Source organism: Papilio machaon, chromosome 13 (assembly GCF_912999745.1).
Source record: "Papilio machaon chromosome 13, ilPapMach1.1, whole genome shotgun sequence".
NCBI lineage: Eukaryota > Metazoa > Arthropoda > Insecta > Lepidoptera > Papilionidae > Papilio > Papilio machaon.
In genome coordinates this window covers 267991-286397 of record NC_059998.1, presented here as the reverse complement: position 1 = coordinate 286397, position 18407 = coordinate 267991, and the positions used below count along the sequence as shown (strand labels likewise).

At 42.4% G+C, this 18407-nt stretch overlaps 3 protein-coding genes across 4 annotated transcripts; 2 read left to right on the top strand and 1 right to left on the bottom strand.

The window, feature by feature from the left end:
• The first annotated feature begins 803 nt into the window (after positions 1-803).
• On the top strand, positions 804-6307 carry LOC106710330 (rab GTPase-binding effector protein 1). 2 transcript variants are annotated; one of them, XM_014502348.2, is made up of 14 exons: positions 804-1005; positions 1253-1363; positions 2270-2407; positions 2588-2685; positions 4010-4096; positions 4251-4364; positions 4458-4527; positions 4612-4727; positions 4801-5033; positions 5108-5201; positions 5290-5465; positions 5543-5645; positions 5722-5949; positions 6036-6307. In XM_014502348.2, exons 1-14 carry the CDS (start codon positions 963-965, stop codon positions 6192-6194), a joined length of 1770 nt encoding a protein of 589 aa, XP_014357834.2. In that variant the 5' UTR covers positions 804-962; the 3' UTR covers positions 6195-6307. The 2 variants fall into 2 exon arrangements, with proteins under 2 accessions (XP_014357834.2, XP_014357835.2); XM_014502349.2 differs by lacking the exon at positions 1253-1363.
• A 3345-nt stretch (positions 6308-9652) lies between these two features.
• On the bottom strand, positions 9653-12269 carry LOC106710408 (ubiquitin carboxyl-terminal hydrolase 30 homolog). The gene is made up of 9 exons (XM_014502451.2): positions 11837-12269; positions 11540-11712; positions 11305-11452; positions 11058-11224; positions 10853-10940; positions 10661-10776; positions 10430-10561; positions 10190-10353; positions 9653-10097 (listed from the first exon to the last, which is right to left on the bottom strand). The coding sequence occupies exons 1-9, from the start codon at positions 12105-12107 to the stop codon at positions 9977-9979; spliced, it is 1380 nt and encodes a 459-aa protein (XP_014357937.2). The 5' UTR covers positions 12108-12269; the 3' UTR covers positions 9653-9976.
• Positions 12270-12544: 275 nt separating this feature from the next.
• On the top strand, positions 12545-17962 carry LOC106707616 (GATOR complex protein WDR24). The gene is given in 16 exon segments (XM_045680404.1): positions 12545-12909; positions 12986-13102; positions 13231-13346; positions 13469-13575; positions 13951-14164; positions 15146-15234; positions 15318-15474; positions 15553-15743; positions 15821-16055; positions 16137-16267; positions 16351-16490; positions 16677-16883; positions 16962-17086; positions 17165-17455; positions 17543-17657; positions 17660-17962. Coding segments are annotated over 16 exon segments (2514 nt in total). The 5' UTR covers positions 12545-12809; the 3' UTR covers positions 17839-17962.
• The last annotated feature ends 445 nt before the right edge of the window (positions 17963-18407 follow it).

Sequence of the window (18407 nt, the reverse complement as noted above, 5' to 3'; positions counted from 1 at the left end):
GAAGAACTCTTCAAAATCGGGAAGTCTGCAAGCTGCAAGTAGTTTTCTACTCATTTGTATTTTTCGAGTCGTAAATTCATGCTATTGTGTCAAGTCCTTAACTTATGCTTGGCTTACCGACGTGAGTTAAATTGTAAATTCACCTTCATTATATAAAATACGATAAAACGGTCCCAACCGACATGGTCCACCTCTGGCAGCCCCTTTCGGGTGGGTCGGTCCTGCGCGCTAGACCTGCCTATCCCGGACCTAGACTGGCTAGTCCCGCGCGGTAGACCGACCCTGGTTCCTCTTAGCTTCACCATGGGCGGCAACCACGGTTATTAGAGCCCCACCGCCACGACAAGGCGGGAACTGACCGTGTTCCGAACCTAACCTAACCTATACAGTTTTTTACGGGTTTTATATTATTCTTCAAATCAAATTACGACCCCCAGAAAAACTTCGAAACAATGTAAGTGAGATGAAAATTTGGCGTGATTCATTTTTGTAAAGTATAACCAAAAATATGGATGATATCGTTGATAATAGCTTTCGCCAGCTTTCGCCGCGACACCGTTCACGCGGAATTAATAAAACTAATTAAGTAGCCTATGTGTTCGTCCAGACTATGTGTATGACTGTGTCTACATCTACGCCAAATTTCATCCATCCATCTAAACTTTAGCATTTATATAAAAATTTGTAAGATTTTCTGGCGAAACTGAAATTGGCCGATAGCAGCGACAGCATCGGCGGGGTCAGATAACTTTGCCAATATTTATAATCTGTCATTTTACTGTCATTCATTTCCTGATTCTTGTAGTCCTGACTAACGTCAAAGTCAACTGTCAAACAAATCTCAAGAACAGTAAATCCTCTAATTTTACGCTTAATTACATGAGCCAGTGTGTTGGACTTTAAAACAATGTTAAAAAATCGAAAAATAAGGTCTTGTTAGTCAAAACCATACGTCAGGTGAAATGAATGACCAATCTAAGATGTCTGGCGAGACGACAGTTGCAGGTGTGTTTTAGTGATTTTCACTTCGTAATTTGGTCTCAGTGTTAACATAACGGACCGAAAATTAGACAAGCAGAAAGAAGGAAATGTCTATTGAATCTTTACATTTTTATAGTGGCATTGCACTCTACGCTATGCTTCCTTCGTTTGAGCTGCTTTCATGCTTTATTTTTGCACCTGCACCTATTTGGTGGTCCGTGGTGCGCATTTACCTGCCGTCTAAGCGGCTGAGTAGTGTTTCTGTTTCAAGTTGAGGACGGAGAAGGCGGACCCCCCTCGCCGGATACGGCGAGGCGCGAACTCGAAGAAGAATTTAACATCCAGAGAGCAAAAATGAAAGAGCTTTTTTTACAGAAAGAAGGTTTGTAGCTTTAGTTTGTCGATGCTACATATAAGTAATGGTTTGTTCAGTGCCTCTTTTTGAAATATGTCTTTATTCATTAAAAAAGTTCATCAAAATCACAAATATGCATGTTTATGAGTATAGTTGAAATCCCATTACTTTGAAATTTTCAAGAGCTCGCTGCTTAGGTATTTGTTATTGGATTAACTTAGCTTAAATGTTAAAAGTGCATAAACTCGAAGCAATATAAATTTTGCATTTGCTATATATTTTTCTATATTATGTAAAGTTAACTTCATAGACCTTGATATATTTTCATATCCATTGTGTATTTTGTCTGGCTTTCACTTATGTATTGATTCAATGTGCTTATGTGTTGCCTAACACAAGTTGTTACACTTTGTTGATGTACAAATTAGTGTCACAAACTATACTAACACATACACAATTATTAACAGAGGACTTAGCACAAATGTTTGTGACAATCATCATCATAGTGTCCAGCACCCTATTGGGCATAAAGTACACCAACAATCTCTTACTAATTTTGATTTAATTTTTGCAAGCTGTTCTTTTAATACAGTTGAACCTAGATAAGCAAAAGCCTAATTGAACTGCAAATTTTTTCTTGCCTTTAGAGATTTCTCTCCAACCTAAGATTTTCACTTATAGAGTTTGTCCATTGGGACAACAACTCTTGTGTATAGCGGTACAACTGTATTTGTATTTCATACAAACCATCAAATTTAAAGTCGTAACCTTTTTCTAGCATCTTAAAAATGTTTTGCTAAAATCTGACCAGTGTTTTAGGAACAATGTGAGAAATGTGCAAACATCAATTTTATTTATTTAAACAAAATTTTTTACTTTTCAATGGATTACTGCAACATTGTGCATGACACATAAGTTATTGTTACTGTACAGAGGACATGCGTAAGATGGTGATAGAGCGTGAACAGCTGCAGTCGGAGGTGCTGAGCCTGCGCGCCGCACTACAGCAGCTGCAGACCCTCAGCCACAACCAGAAGTCGGAGATACAGAGTTTACAGCTACTTGTCAGTGGTTAGCTAGCCCTTGAAATTACTCTATAACTAAAATTGACTGATATACATCTTTGCCATATTAAATTACTAATTACAGGTTTTTTTAAATTTAAAAACTTAATTGCTATAAAATATTGTGCGTATGACATTTAATGCAGGTTAAGAAGTGCAAATCTCAAATATATTTGTATACTTACAGAGACGGTGGAGGCGTCGTCGTCTGGCACTGAGGAGGTGCGACGGCTGCGAGCGCGCACACTTGACCTCGAGCACCAGCTGCGACAGCAGCAGCAAGCGGTAAGAAATATACAAACACCTAATACGTTGATAGTACTGACAACTTGAGTCAATATATGAGTTCCACTAAGGAAAATATTACTTCACTGATCTTGTTAGATAATTATGCAGATTGCACTAAAATGATAAGCCACCACTAAGCAGTGTTATTTTCAATTTTTACTACTATGATGAAATAAATATACAAATTTGAGACTTATGGTGTTTGGTTAAAGCATATTATCTATTGTAGGGCAATTCGTTACATTTTTAAAACACTCGTATCGTAAAGTGGCGGAACTCGAGCGATAGCATTTAGTGTTTTGTTGTATCTCATTATAGTTACTGTACATACTGTTTTCTCACTGACAAAAACCATGTACTTAAATATATATTTTTCTCCATGAAGATACATAGATAAACATATTTTTTGTATATAGAAATTCAGTTTTTCTCCTCACATTGATTACTAAAAATAGTATTCTTTAATTTTATTCCTACGCTTTATTATTATATATATGTATGTGAATTTTTTTTCTTTACGTAATTATTTATTTGTGTTCTGACAAAACTTATTAGTAAATTTGAAAGAGCTCGTTAAAAGCTTTCCGAATACCTAATTCTTATCACTAACACGTATAACGCATCAGTTATTTTTAGTCTGTAATTGAATGTTGTAGGATTAGGTTGTGTTGATAATCTGTTTTATTAAATAATTTTTTATATGTGTGTAAATTGAAATCATTAGCACGGCAGCCAAGAAACCGTTTATTACGTTGTTAAAACACTTTACTAAAACTTTATAAATATTAACAATAATTATATCGTCAACACTAATAACTGCTACATCACGTTGTTAACTCTTCCCGCGCGATTCTCTTATATTTTTCGTCTATCTTTTTTTAACACAAAAAGGCAAAGGTCTTGACCAGTATGCCACCTCTTTAGCAGAATGTTTAATTCTGCACTCAACAATGTGATATATTGAAGAAAATGTACAAAGAAGAAATTATTGCATTTTATTGTGTGATGTTTAGTGCTTTTGTATATAATTTTTTTTTATAAAATCTTTAAACTGTTAAGCAAGGAATCTATATTTTCTATGTGATTTTCCACTATATCAGATAAATATTTTTTATAGCATTAATAATTACTTGTCAAGTTGTATAACTTTTCTACGTATTCAAACGTACATAAACTTGTTACAATATATTTTATTACAATAATTAATAGTTCCATCATATTGTATTCAATCTGGTGACTTTTAACCATAGAACATTTATGTAAGAGTAGGTTGTTGTTGACAATGACAACAAGATCAGTGTTGAGTTCGGTCGTGTGGCAGGAGCTGTCACTGGCGCCGGCCACCTTCGTGCGCTCGTTAGCGCGCAAACTAGGCGCCGACACTGACACAGAACAGCCTGTTAGAAAGGTATCCTCATTGTAAATAATTCATAAAACACATACCGTCTGACAGATACAGTTGATAATCTGTGGTAACTTATTGTTCTATGTTTCCAATATACGTTTATATTTAAATGTTTGTGGCTTTGAATGTGTTAATTGTGAGATGTTAATTTTCTAAGCAAAATATAGAAGATAACGAGCTGCTGAACTCCATCATCCAGCCGCTGGAGCTGGAGATATCCGCGCTCAAGAACAAGCTTAGAGAGACGGATGCACAGCTGCAGGACGCTTTGGTAAGCATTTATGACAAAGCAATTTTTTCTTTTTTAAATTTAGTTCAACTTGGTTAATATTGTGAAAATGAATATTTGTTGGAACTTGTATAGAAAGCGAAGGCAGCGGCGGCGAGCGCTGCGCCCACGACCGGTTCCGGAGGCGACGCCAAGCAGGACACAGGCAAGTAGACTGCGACAAAATATATTATATAGTTCCAATAAATCTCTATAGGTTTTATAATGTATTATTTGTACACAATTGTAGAGGGTGTGCGACGCTGTGACATGTGCGCCAACTACGAGCGCCAGCTGGTGAGCGAGCAGGGCCGCGCTGACGCAGCACGCGACAAGGCCAAGCAGCTCGAGCAGGCGCTCAAACTTGTACGTTGTATTGTCACATGTGAAGTGTTACTGTGAAGTGTCGTAGTAATGTTGTGTTGCGATGTGGACGCAGGCGACGGAGGAGCTGGAGGGCGTGCGGTCGCTGCACGAGGAGACGCTGCGGGCGGCGGCGGGGTGGCGCGCGGAGGGCGGGGCGCAGCTGGCGGCGCTGGCGGAGCGCCTGGCGGCCGCCACGGCCGCGCTGGAGGAGCGCCAGGCCGCCGCCGCAGCCGCCGAGCAGCGCGCCCTGCACACCGTCACCACGCTCACCGTCGACAGGGAGACGCTGCAGAGGAAACTTGACGCGTTAGTGCTACATACCTTACACTATTTAAAGAGACAATTTTCCGAACAGATTTCTATTATAAATGTATTTACAGTTTAGAACGAGACAACGCCATGCTGGTAGGACAGTATATGAAGAAAGCGGAAGACATGCAGAATGAAATAATAGATCTACCTGATAATGTGGAGGTAAGTGTTGTATGACATTGAGCATTATAATATCACTTTCTCTAATGTGGAAGTGCAGTGATGACCCGGTGTGGTGTGTGTCGTGCAGGAGCTGCAGGAGCAGCAGCTGCGGCTGCGCGAGCAGCTGATCGTGTGCGAGGTGGGGCGCGAGGAGGCGGTGGCGGCGGAGCGCGACCTGCGCGCGCAGCTGCTGCACCACGGCGCACTCTTCCACCGCCAGGAGGAGGCGCTCGCCGCCACCAGAGAACAGCTCAAGGCCGCCAAGTGAGACATATCACACTTGGTCATGGCGCAGCAGAAGAAGTATATTTGTTAACATTTCGCGTCTTATGTGCGAACAGGGAGGAGCTGGACCGGCTGCAGACGGAGCGCGAGCAGATGCAGCAGCTGGCGGACAAGCTGCGACACTCCAACGACATGATCGAGCAGCTGCTGGAGGACAAGGTCATCCCGCGTCTACCGACAGTTTCTCCACGCAGGCGTCCAATGGTGTGATGCTAACGAGTTCATTGCGTTGCAGAAGCGGCTGCAGAACGAGGTGTGCGAGGTGCGGGGGCGAGTGCACGCGCTGCAGCTGGAGCTGGACAACAGCGAGAAGGTGCAGCAGGACTTCGTGCGGCTGTCGCAGTCGCTGCAGGTGCAGCTGGAGCGGATCCGCGAGGCCGACACCGAGGTGCGGTGGCAGCACGACGAGGACGTCAGCGAGTGCCCCGCCTGCCACACCGCCCTGCCCAACAACAAGAAGAAGGTCCGCCTCCTGTGATACAGAAGACGTCTTGTCTGCGAGGTGGTCGCAGTACTGCATGTATGTATGTATGTATGTGTGTGCTGCAGGTGCACTGCCGACATTGCGGCCGCATCTTCTGCGGCGCGTGTGTGTCCCACACGGTGGCGAGTGGGCCTCGCGGAGCCCCCGCCCGCGTCTGCGGAGTCTGCCGCACTCTGCTGCAGCCGCACGCCGCACCGTACTTCAGCACCGAGCCGCCGCAGTGAACCTCATCTCTACAGTATCCTGCAGATTGGTGATTATGTCTGGAAATTCATTGAATTGTGAGCACCAAGTCCCTCTGTCTTCCAGAAGACCGCAACCGCGACTAGAGTGCAACGTGAGGAACGAAAGGTAAAGGACATTAGCCACTTAGCTCAAAGAAAATCATCATAAGCCCTATTTATCCATTTTCACCCAGTTCCCAATCCAGTCGACTGTGAGACCGCTATTTATACTTGACTGTAAAAAACGTTTCTCGTCAAACTGTAGTTAATCTGTAAAAACAATCAATCCATTTTAACATCTATTTGCTATCATTGTTTGTCACATATTTCATCAAGCTCTTACAATTGTAATAACAATGTCTGTTAGGTGCAAACTTTATATATAAAACTAGTTAAAAAATAATATAAATTTAAGTTTTAAAGTGCTGTTATAATTGTTATTTAATTTTTCTAGTAAATGAATTTGTTTTTCAAGTGGAAGCCAAGTTTACTTGCAATTATTTAACTTACAACTAAATGCGCGCGGTTTGTTTACGATATAATGTAGTGGCCGTGGGTTTACACTGCAAATACACTTATAATTTTTAAATCTTTGTTTTTTCTTATGTGAAAGAGTTAATATATTTTTGTACGAGTCTTAAAATTGGAAATTTGTTACAACTGCCAGTTGACATACGCAAGTAATAACTTGTTAGACTCTTGTTTGTTTGTGGCCACCGTACATCTGGGCCTTTGTAAATATGAAAAATGTTAGTAATTATTTATATTAAATATAGATAGATTGTTCACATAATATGTATATATAGTTCAAGGACGAAGTTCTGTGATCCTATTTCTACATTCAGGATCCGGGATAGCTGAAATAATGTCAGGATATTGTCTTTTTTGCACCTTTTCTTCTTTGAATGTCTTTGTAGCATATTTATTAATTTTCTTTTGCCTCTTAAATGTTTCTACATTTTTACTGAAGTCCTTGTTTAATATTCGTCTTGTCACAGAACAGAGTCCCATCAGTTTGTAGCGAGCGGTCATGTGATAAAGTGCTAACTGTTGGCGCTCAGACCATTACATTATTGTAATATAAATATATTTTATTGTAAATAATAAAGAGCTAAATATTGTAAAGCATATTTTATTCCGTACACCTGAGTTCGCCGAAATAGCGAAGCGGTTGCTTTCCAGACATCTGATATTTCAGATGCGTTGCCTACCTATAATCAACGCAGAGAAAGAAAATATATCCCCTTCCCATGTATTCCCTCTACCGTCAAATCCAATTCCCCTTTTCAATCTTTTCACTATAAGAGAAGTGTGGGAAGGGAATGTGGACTTAGGCCTCCGGCACCACACTTAGACTGTTCACGGAATTGCTTCCACTTGACGCCTGTCTTCTGTATGGTCGTGGCACTTCACCTGTCGAGCCGACCCATTCCTGTACCCAACAAATATTGTTGATGCAGGATCTACCACTATTAAAAGTCTTTTACAGCGTTATCAAGTAGAAAATGAGAAATTAAACGCAAATGACTTACAATACAATTTATTACATAAACATTTGTTAATAACACAAATAACCATTCCTATCTACAGTTGCCACATACATTACTCTGGAAGTACAGTCGTCAACTCACAAACCCTTACAAAATCTACAAACTAACAGAGTCCGAGCATAAATAATAAAACTATTATAAATATATTAATGTTAAAGTTAGTGTTGCACCGAGTGCCAGCACTTATTTGTGATGTAAACTTTAAGACCTTTAATAATAGGAAATAATTATAAATACAAAAAAAATGTAAGAGCAATTACCTACAATTTCCTACAAAAAAATAGCAAAGAATAATATATATAATTACATTATATATTAGTTATATTGTACATATATACCCGTTTTTCATACAATTTGGCCGCTCCAATAAAATACTTCAGTCATAATTAATATACAAATAACTGCCAACAATAATATTACACATTTAAAAAGAATTGATGAAAAAAAATCACGTCAATTGATATTTAACATCATATTGTTAGTTGCAACACCAAAAAAAAACTTTTACAGTGAAGACGATATTTAAGCCTCTTTTACTCATTAAGTAATAAAAAAAAATCTCAACCGTTCTAAATTAAATTATTAACTATAAACTAATATTTAAGCACATCACAAAATGCAATTTTAAGTATAACGTATTTATTAGACATAATATAACGACTATTGGGTCACCATTTATCAAACACTTTCTATGGCACAGTTGTAATGATTCATTCCAAGTAATTATTAAAAATTGTATTTTATATAAAAAATGTATTGTGAAGAAATCTTACGTAGATCTAAAGTGCGAGCTTGTACTAAGAAATAACAATTTTGGCCAAGGTCTTCGGGACAGTTAGACTTTTTACAAGAAAAACTTCAAACTCACGACGAAGCTGTTTCGCTTTACTTAAACGTGAGTTTCAACTGCACACATTTACACAAACATCATTCCTTTCATTTAGAGAAGACTGAGATAACAATCTTCTGGTACATGACTTTCAAGTCAAAACAACAACAGTGGACCTAGCACGAATATTTTCGACAAGCACTTTGTTATCGTCATTGTCAATCTTTGTCGATGACGAACCGTTTTTCACAAATATTCGTGCTAGGGTCACAGTAACCACTTTAATTTCCTTTAGATATGTTGTGATATTTGCTACAGATGTGCTTCAAAAACTAGTCGCAATTTCAAAAACGTGACAGCAGAGTTACAAAATATTTCTTTCTCTTTCTTTAATATAAAAAGAGCAATATACAGCTTACACTGGTTTTAGTAGGATTCAGTGTGAAAATATATTTGAAAACATTTCTGATAGATTCATCTGAGTTATAAATTTTCTGAAATGGTGAAGGCCACTCTTAGACATATTTAAACGACTCTATTAATTTTTAAATAACATAATTATAATATTTTGTTGATGGTATGTTGAAGAACTCATACACTATGCGATTCTTAAAAATATAGTATTTATTTATGTACACAGCCAAATTTACTATGTCTTACAGTGGACTTCCACTGCAGAAAGCTGTAGGAAGGATCTCTTGGTATGAACACATAAATAAATGCAAAGATAAATAAGACTGTGTAAATGCAATGTAAATCAAGCTTTAAACAATTAATCAGATCAGTTATTATTTAAAAGTTTTTTTTATTATAATACAATGACTGTGACCCGAACAACTTTGAGTAAAAACTCCTTTTTCATCTACATTACATAGAAAAAAATTATAATTTCTTGATTTTAAAAACAAATAATTATATAAAACACAACGGATACATCTCTCTCAGTCTTCGTACAGAATATATCACAACCACAAATTGTTCAGAAATATTTCAACAACATTACGTACATTCATACAATAATATAAAGTGGAGAGAAATATTAAAGTTCAATGTTTTAAACTATTATATAGCATTTCAAAAATTCGAAAAAATGTCAACCTCCTTCTCTCTAGTTATGTCTTGACCTTCATTAAACTATATTTTAAGATAGTTTTCAATCAAACTGTGTCTTTGCAAATTTATTACCGACCGGTACTGAATACACAGCATTATTTTATTTTTTAATAAACTTGATTAACGCAATATTACAAGAAATTCACATAATTAAATGAATCTATTACTAATATCTTTAACTCATCAAAAGGCATGTAGTGTACCACTGTATACTTCATCTAAGTCTTTCACACCCTGGTACCCTTGTCGCGTGTAGCACAGGCGCGTGCAGACTGGGCGGGGGGCGGGGCCTAGAAGTGTTGTGGGCGGGGCTCGTTGCGCACGCGCTCATAGAACAGCATGTAGGCGGAGCAGCGCAGCACCTCCTGCAGCGCCACCTCGTGCACCAGTGTGTCCGAGGTATACCACCACCTGGAAAGCCAACAAACATTAATCACATTTCATATTTTACCACTAAATGGCTCTGATATCTAAGGAATTAGATTAACAAATATTTTGTGCACCTTTTGCTCTCGAAGCCGTTTCCGCGGCGGTATGTGGCGAAGTGTCCCGAGCGCGGGCCACCCACATGCACCACGACGGCCGCCAGCCGGTACGCCGCGCGCTCCGCCCCCTCCGCAGCCCCGCCCTCCGCCCCCACTCCACCCAGCAGCGCCGCCAGCTCACTCTACAGATTAATCAATAGTCACACTCAGTTCATACATAACACCAAGTGGACCTCGGGTGATGAGCCAGGTACTGACCTGAGGCTGCTGGCGCGCGGCGAAGGGCGCCATGTTGAGGATCTCGGGGAAGGCGACGAACTCCCCGCGCTTGCTGAGCCCGCCGCCTGACCACTCCACGCGCGCCACGTGCAGGACCAGGCAACACGGCAACTGGACATCCATATACTTATTATATTGAATTCATAACAAACCATTAAATGTGAATATAATAAGAAAATAAAAAAAAAAATATGTAAATCATAAATATACCTTGCCGAAGCTGACAGTGCGTATGTGTTTGGTCTGCATACCACCGTCCTCCGGCGCGCACTTGTTGCACCGCACGCCCTTCACCATCTCCGGCGCAGTGAACGCTCGCAGCAGACCTGCAGATTTCATGAAATATTAGATATCTCTGCTGCTTTCACAGTAACAGATGTGATGTCATGACATGCAACATACCGGGCAGGCTGAAGGCGCCGGTGCGGCCGATGCTCGCGTTGGCCATCGATAGTGAGATGCTGTCGAACTTGTCGTACCGCACCGGGCTCTGTACAATTATATTACATCATAACACTGTTAAGTGCACCACATTATCATAAGATACTATATCAATAGTGAGTAGACCATTTCATGTTATATTTCAAGTGAAGATTAGTTTTGAGACCTTTGTTGAGCAGACTGTGCACTGCAGGCGAGAAGCCAGTGTGCCGCGTGTGGGCGGAGCGGGGGCGGGGCGCGCGGGCGCCGCCGCCCAGCGACGCGACGCCGTACCCAGTTGACATAATGAGCGCGACACACCCCGGGACAACTTTGCAGGTTCTGGTGTAGGTTCTGCTAACAAAAATTTACATGTTTATACATCATTTGAAAATAGTTTGTAGGAATTTGATCATATACTATGAAAGTCGGACCTGGGTCTGCAAGATCAGGCTCTTCAGGTGGCGCAGCGGAAGCGGGGCGAAGGGACAGCGGTGCCGCGGGAGGGGAGGCCGGCGACGCCAGTGCAGACCAGGCTCGTCCTCCGGCGCCTAGCCCTAGGGCATCTGAGAGGCAACCTGGCTGCAATTACACATTTATTATTTTATATAACTCTTTGCAACTTTTATGTTTAATATAGGTCACTATATCTAATGTTTATTAACTCACCTTCCTCGCCATAGCTGTAGTTTCTTCCTCAATGCATGACAAGAGAACATGTAGTAACTCATGAGCATCTTGTTGGTCTGCGGGGATCACCCATCCGGCCGCACGCAGCGATTGCAGCACACCCAGAGGGCACACTGGCGTGCCCCTCGCTGACTCATGTGTACCATTCACCACTACAACAAAGTGACATTAGATCACAGTAGAAATGCATTAAACTCACAATATTAAATTCTGCATGTCCTTTGAGAAACTACATTATTGAGATAATAGCTTAAATTATCATTTTTCAAAACAAACCTTCAATAACTGTATAAAGCGTAGTTATCATACTGTTGTGTGCATCGGCTTTAGCGTACTTTCTCAGCCATTCTATGAATATAGGGCATGCCGCTAGTGCTTGTAAGAGCGTATTTAGAAAACATGTTCGGCCAAGGTTTTGAAGTCCTGCAATTTGCCCGCGTCGTTTTCTTACGCGTGGTGCTCCTCCAGGACCCCACAGAACGAAGGCTCCAACGACAACTGCCGCTGTTAGACCTGCGGCCACTAGAATCCTGTCTCCACTCTCCATTTGTGCATACGCGCAAACAAATCAATAATTCACTTATAATAATCTAACATAGCAGTTATTATGTTTATCTTCTAAAAATCATCACGAATATTTACAACAAATTCTCATAAATTACGCTTTTGAGCACTTTTGTGTAATCAAAAATTTGACGTTCATAATCAAGTGAAGTGTCAGTTTGACATTTTTGAATATTTTAATGACAAAAAATATTACGTTTGTAAATGTCTTATTCCGCGTGAACTTTCGAAAACCGCACCAATTCCAAAAAACAATACTTACAATGTAAATTTGATTTCACAGCTACTGTTTCCATAATTAAAATATTGAAAATGAAAATGCATTTCAAAATTTTCTAATTTAAATTCTGCATAATTCAGAATTATCAATGTCACTTTGTCATTTTCTGTTTTTGACAGTGACAGCCTACTGATAAATGACAAAAATGATAACAAAAGATTGACAGCAATAATAATACGCCGAACTTATAGGAATACAGTATACATACTTTTAAGAAATATTGGCTTTGTGTTCGAGAATAAATATGTCTATTGATAAAGATCCTATCTGTTAAAACAGCTGCCCAATTTCAATTTGATCTGTAACTTAGGAAGTGTTATAGGTTAACTCTAACATGGGATCAGTTCATATGTAATAGTGTATTTGTAAATAGTGTAGAGGGCTAAAGAATATTAGTTTTAGACAATGATACCTTCCAATACAATATGCGTTTCGCAGGAAGGTCCTGCAAATGCTTTGGCTTTAAACAAAGATTGTACACAAGTTGTTATAGCTGGCAGAAATGGTAAAATTGTTAAAATATAATTTCTTTTCTTTGTATTTAATTTGTTTAATGTTGTATTATTTATTCATTTTTTCAGTGTTTAAAGTGTTTTCAATTGGAGAAGATGAGTTTTCAGAAGTGTGCAACCTGAGGGTGGGAAAAAACTTAAATTTGAATTTTTCTTCCATTGATGTGGCTTGGAGTACAATAGAAGGTATTGCCTATAAGTGTTTCAAATTAATTAATTTTTAAGATTGAGTTTTTAAGATATTGAATTGATTTTACCTTAATATATAAATTGTATTATGGAAGATAGTGTAGTAACTATTTTTTCATATACAGAGAATACTCTAGCCACAGCAGCTACCAATGGGGCAGTGGTGGTTTGGAACCTCGGAAGATCGGGACGCTCCAAACAGGAACATGTCTTCTCTGACCACAAAAGAACTGTTAATAAGGTATATACTTTCATTTAAATATACAAATGATGAAAGAAAATAATAATAAGGTATAGGAAAAAATAGTAAGTTATGTTATTGACATAGAATATGTTTATAAATAAAAACTTGTTTAATTCCAGGTTAGTTTTCACTTGACGGAACCATCACTTCTGATCTCCGGCTCTCAGGATGGCATGATGAAATGTTTTGATCTTCGTATGAAGGAGGTAGCTCGTACATTTATCAGGTCAGTTAACATTCTCATATTCAATCCTGGATCAGTGCTGTTTAATTAAAAGATAGATTTAAAAATCTACCCTTAATTTAGGAGGTAGCTCGTACATTTATCAGGTCAGTTAACATTCTCATATTCAATCCTGGATCAGTGCTGTTTAATTAAAAGATAGATTTAAAAATCTACCCTTAATTTTATAAAGTATTCATTGTTCACATATGTTCTTCAATACATCTCTTATCTGAATTCACTCTCTTGTTACTCATATCTTCTCTCACAAAATCTATTTATATTTTCAGTTCTCTTTTCTTTAGTTCTTTACCTCATTATCTATTTTTTTTTGTTGTGACAATGATGGAGTTAAAAGGTGTTAAATGTGTCGTGCAGCAACACAGAGTCGATCCGCGACGTTCAGTTCAGCCCGCACCAGGCGCACACGTTCGCCGCTGTGTCGGAGAACGGCACGGTGCAGGTGTGGGACTCCCGGCGCAGCGAGCGCTGCCTGCAGCAGTTCACCGCGCACTCGGGGCCGGTCTTCGCCTGCGACTGGCACCCCGATGTGCCCTGGCTCGCCACCGCCTCGCGCGACAAGACCATCAAGGTGACTATGACAAACAGTCTACGAAAGTTCCCAAACCTGATATTGCTTTATAATTTAAGTATGGAAGTAAATTAGGACCTTAGTGTCAATTAAGCCAGCATAGATTTTGTAATTTCTGAGTGTATATAGGCGCGTATTTCATTGTAATAGACATTTCAGTTCAGTCTGAAAGAATCTCCAACCTAGTGATGAAATTTGAAAACCTTATGAATGTGTATACCCAGCTTAGCAATCAATGCAGTGGTATATTTGTACAGTTTGCACATGCGGGAACTAGGTCGCGGCGATAACAGACACGTGTCTGTGAACAGCTTTGTGTCTGTCTGCGCCTTATCTGTTGACTATATTGTTGTGGCGATATTTTGATCCTGTTTATGTAACATGACGGTAACACAAATAATTTAATCAGTTCACACAATGTAAGCGATGATTCACTATGAAAAAGTGTCAGTCATTGGTTATATTTTTGTTAAGAAAATTATGTAAAAAACAAAACAGAATATGTACATATTTGAAAAATGTCTTTAGAACTTGTTTGCTTCATTCGTCTTAAGGTTAACGCGCATTGCTCCACCCGGCATCGCCCCGTTATCGCGTTTACATCACGCATGCAATTTTTTTCAAGATCACGTTGTGCTACCAAATTAATCTTTATCCCGCTCCACCGGCGGTGTCCAGGCGGCGACGAGTGTACGAGAAGTTTTGCACATCATTATTTATCCAAGCGACAGCTCTTTTGATCGGTTTTAATATTGCACACAATATCTAACGTTCAAACGATTTATTATAACTACCTGATAACCTGTTAGTTGTTGGCCGACATCGTTATCTCCAGACAATAAAGCAGTCCAACGTTTCATAGTCACTCTCATGTTATCAAACAGTCTCGAATACTGACCGACTTTATATTATCCCAAATTATACCTTCAGAATATTCTCATGTCACTTCAATGGGACGTGTTCATAATGTTATCATTTCAGGTGTGGGACATGCACGGAAAGCCTAACTTAGAATACACCATATACACGATAGCATCCGTCGGGCACGTCAAATGGCGGCCACAAAAGAAGTAAGACGAAATTGTTGATCAGAAACAAATCCTTTGCCGTTTGTACGTGTATTTGTTAAGAAGTGTTGTGTCGTGTGCGCGAGGTACCAGGTGGCGTCGTGCGCGCTGGTGCTGGACTGCGCCGTCCACGTGTGGGACGTGCGCCGTCCCCACGTACCGCTCGCCACCTTCGCCGAGCACCGCGACGTCACCACCGCCATCGCCTGGCTCTCCCCCGCCGCCTTCCTCTCCACCAGCAGGGTACGTCCACCTTCATCTCATCGCACTCGCACTGCGTGAGCATCGCCACCTATACGTACTACACCTACACGTCCTCAGGACTGCAGCCTGTACCGGCATCGCTTCCTGGAGGCGGCGCACCCCGTGCTGTGGGCCAACCCGCAGAGCGTGTGCATCTCCGCGCGCGGCGAGGTGGTGCACGCCGTGCCCGAGTGCCCGCTGCCCGCCCTCGCCGCACCCCCCGCCGCAACACCCGCACCCCCCGCCGACAGACACGTGCCCGGACTGGGGTAACTTTCTAACACGTTTTTGAATCATTTTGATTTGGAAGTCGCAAGTGATGATAGACAAACGTGTAACTGTTCAGACGTAAGCAGCCGACTGCGGGCTCGCTGTCGGCCTCGGCGCAGGCGGCGCTGGAGCGCGCGTTCCCCGGCGGTGCGGCCTCAGTGGTGGCGCGACACTGGCCCGCCCCCGCCCCCGCCCCCGCCCCCGCAGACGCACTGCTGCACTGCGCGCGTCGCTACCGCATGCGCGGCGAGCCCCCGCACATGCTCGCCAAACACAACGCCGCGGTCGCGCGAGAGGCGCAGCGACATTGTGTAACGTGATCCAGATACAGACCTGTCACGATAAATCTTCTGACTTAAAAAAGTAAATACATTGAAGGATATCGTTACTAGGTGGAGCACGTGTGGGAGGTGGTGCGCGCGGTGTGCGGGGCCCGCGCCACCGCCCGCCGAGCGCCCGCGCCGCCCCCGCCCCGCGCGCCTCCGCCCCGCGACGACCCGCCCCCCGCCACGCCCGCCTACAGGTCCGGAACCCCTGGCATACCTCGACTGCTGGCCCCCGCAGGAGTTGCAATTACATTAAATCGCAAATATTGTTAAACCGTAGCACAGTGGAAGAGGAGCCGATGGGCGAGGTGGAGGAGGAGTGGGAGGAGAACCAGTTCCACAACAGCGGCGTGCTGGGTCTGCCCACGCAGAGCATCTACATCCCGCCCGCCAAGTTCGCCAAGCAAATGCGAGACGACGGTGAACATCTGCTCTGTCCTCTTACACACAGCACAGATTATATATCTCTGACTACAATATGCGTCTTATGCTCTCACCGATTATAATATAAAAAATTAGCTAATTTCACAATTAAATTTTTCACTCCTCAGATTAAATACAGAGCATCACCAGACATTTAAAACAATCAGTGTAATAATACGACAGAGGCGGGTTGCGGCTGGGTGTCTGCGGCCTCCGCGCACTACGTGGACGTGGAGGCGCTGGACTGGACCCTGCCCGAGGAGGCGTTCCCTCTGCGCAGCGCCCCGCCCGCCCCGCTCGCCCTGCACGCCCTCCCGCACCACGCCCACCTGCCACACCTCGCACACCTCCACCACCACCACCACCACTACGACGACATCGAGCACGACGGTCGGTTACACATTTTAACGTACATTTATTCTATGGGATTAGTTCGTTATTAGATTTTAACTTGATAAATATATGTAGGTGTGTTAGGGGGCGCGGGGTGCGGCAGCTCCTCCCCGGGCGGGTCCAGTTCGGGCGCGTCCGGCGGCTCGGGCTCGCACGACGCCGCGCACCGCACATACAGCCATCAAAACTCCATCAGTACGGTATGTATTGACACACAGTATTAGACATTAGGATAATCTCGTTGTATTGTATGGTTTCTGTGTGACCGTGTGGTGCAGATGGAGGAGGTGGAGGGTGGCGAGGGCGGGGAGGGGGGCGAGGCGGGCGCGCTGTCGGTGCGCGTGGGCGAGGAGCGCAGCGCGCGGCCGGACGTGGCGCCGCTGCTGGCGCAGGCGCTGCAGCTGCACGCGGCGCTGGGCGACGTGCAGACCGCCGCCGTCGTCTGCATCGTGCTGCACGAGCACAGGAGCGACCTCTTCTCATACATCGAGGAGAGTCTGCAGGAGCAGTGGCTGCTCGGGTACATCGAGCTGCTGCAGCGGCACAAGCTGTGGAACGTCGCCACTGAAGTTAGTACAGCATCCTTGTGATGTTGTTAGAGTGTAACTAAACCCGACTGGGACAGAGGCGATCACAGTAAATGGTGTGACCGTCAGGTGGTGCGGTGCGCGTGGCTGAGCAGCGTGTGGTCGCTGTCGCAGCAGTCGAGCAGCGTGGCGGCGTGCTGCGGGCGCTGCGGCCGGCGCACGCGCACGCGGGCCCCGTGCGAGCGCTGCGCCCCGCGCCGCCCCGACCTCTGCGCAGTCTGCCACCAGGTGGTGTGCGGACTGTACGCGTGGTGCCAGGGCTGCTCGCACGGCGGACACCTGCTGCACATGCGCAGCTGGATGCAGCAGCACCGCATCTGCCCCGCCGGCTGCGGACACTACTGCCAGCTCGCCTGACTCTCTAACTAAGCACTGTCTTAGTGTAACATTCTCACCTTTGCTGTCACACTCGAGAGATATTTTCAAAGTAAACGACGCAGACGTCTTAAGTTACCAACTAGCGAGTGCTGCGGTAGATATTTCGAAACATTGGGACTCACTATAATTTACTGCAGTCAGGATTTAGTCGACCTGTATTGTTATTTGTACATTATGTTTTCAAAAAAATGCAATATTAATACTCTCAATTAATATCTAATTGTTATGTAAATATGCTTTGTTAATAATATATTAAGATTTATTTTTTTCAAAATCGGACTGAATTTTGTTATAATTTTTATAAAAAGACAAAAATAAAAGATAAACAATTGTTTATATGTACATTTTATTTATTTACATAATCGGTTACAATATAGAAATAAACTTAATACTGCTTTTAACAATAATCGAAAAGTATAATACATAGGTTTATAACAATAAACGGCAGTGGAATGTGTCCTGTACTTTATGTAGCTTGGTCGCTGGATCTGAAACTAGGACTGGTCCGGAAACTCAATCTACAAGTCTGCCAGTCTTACCGTGTCAGGTTTCAGAG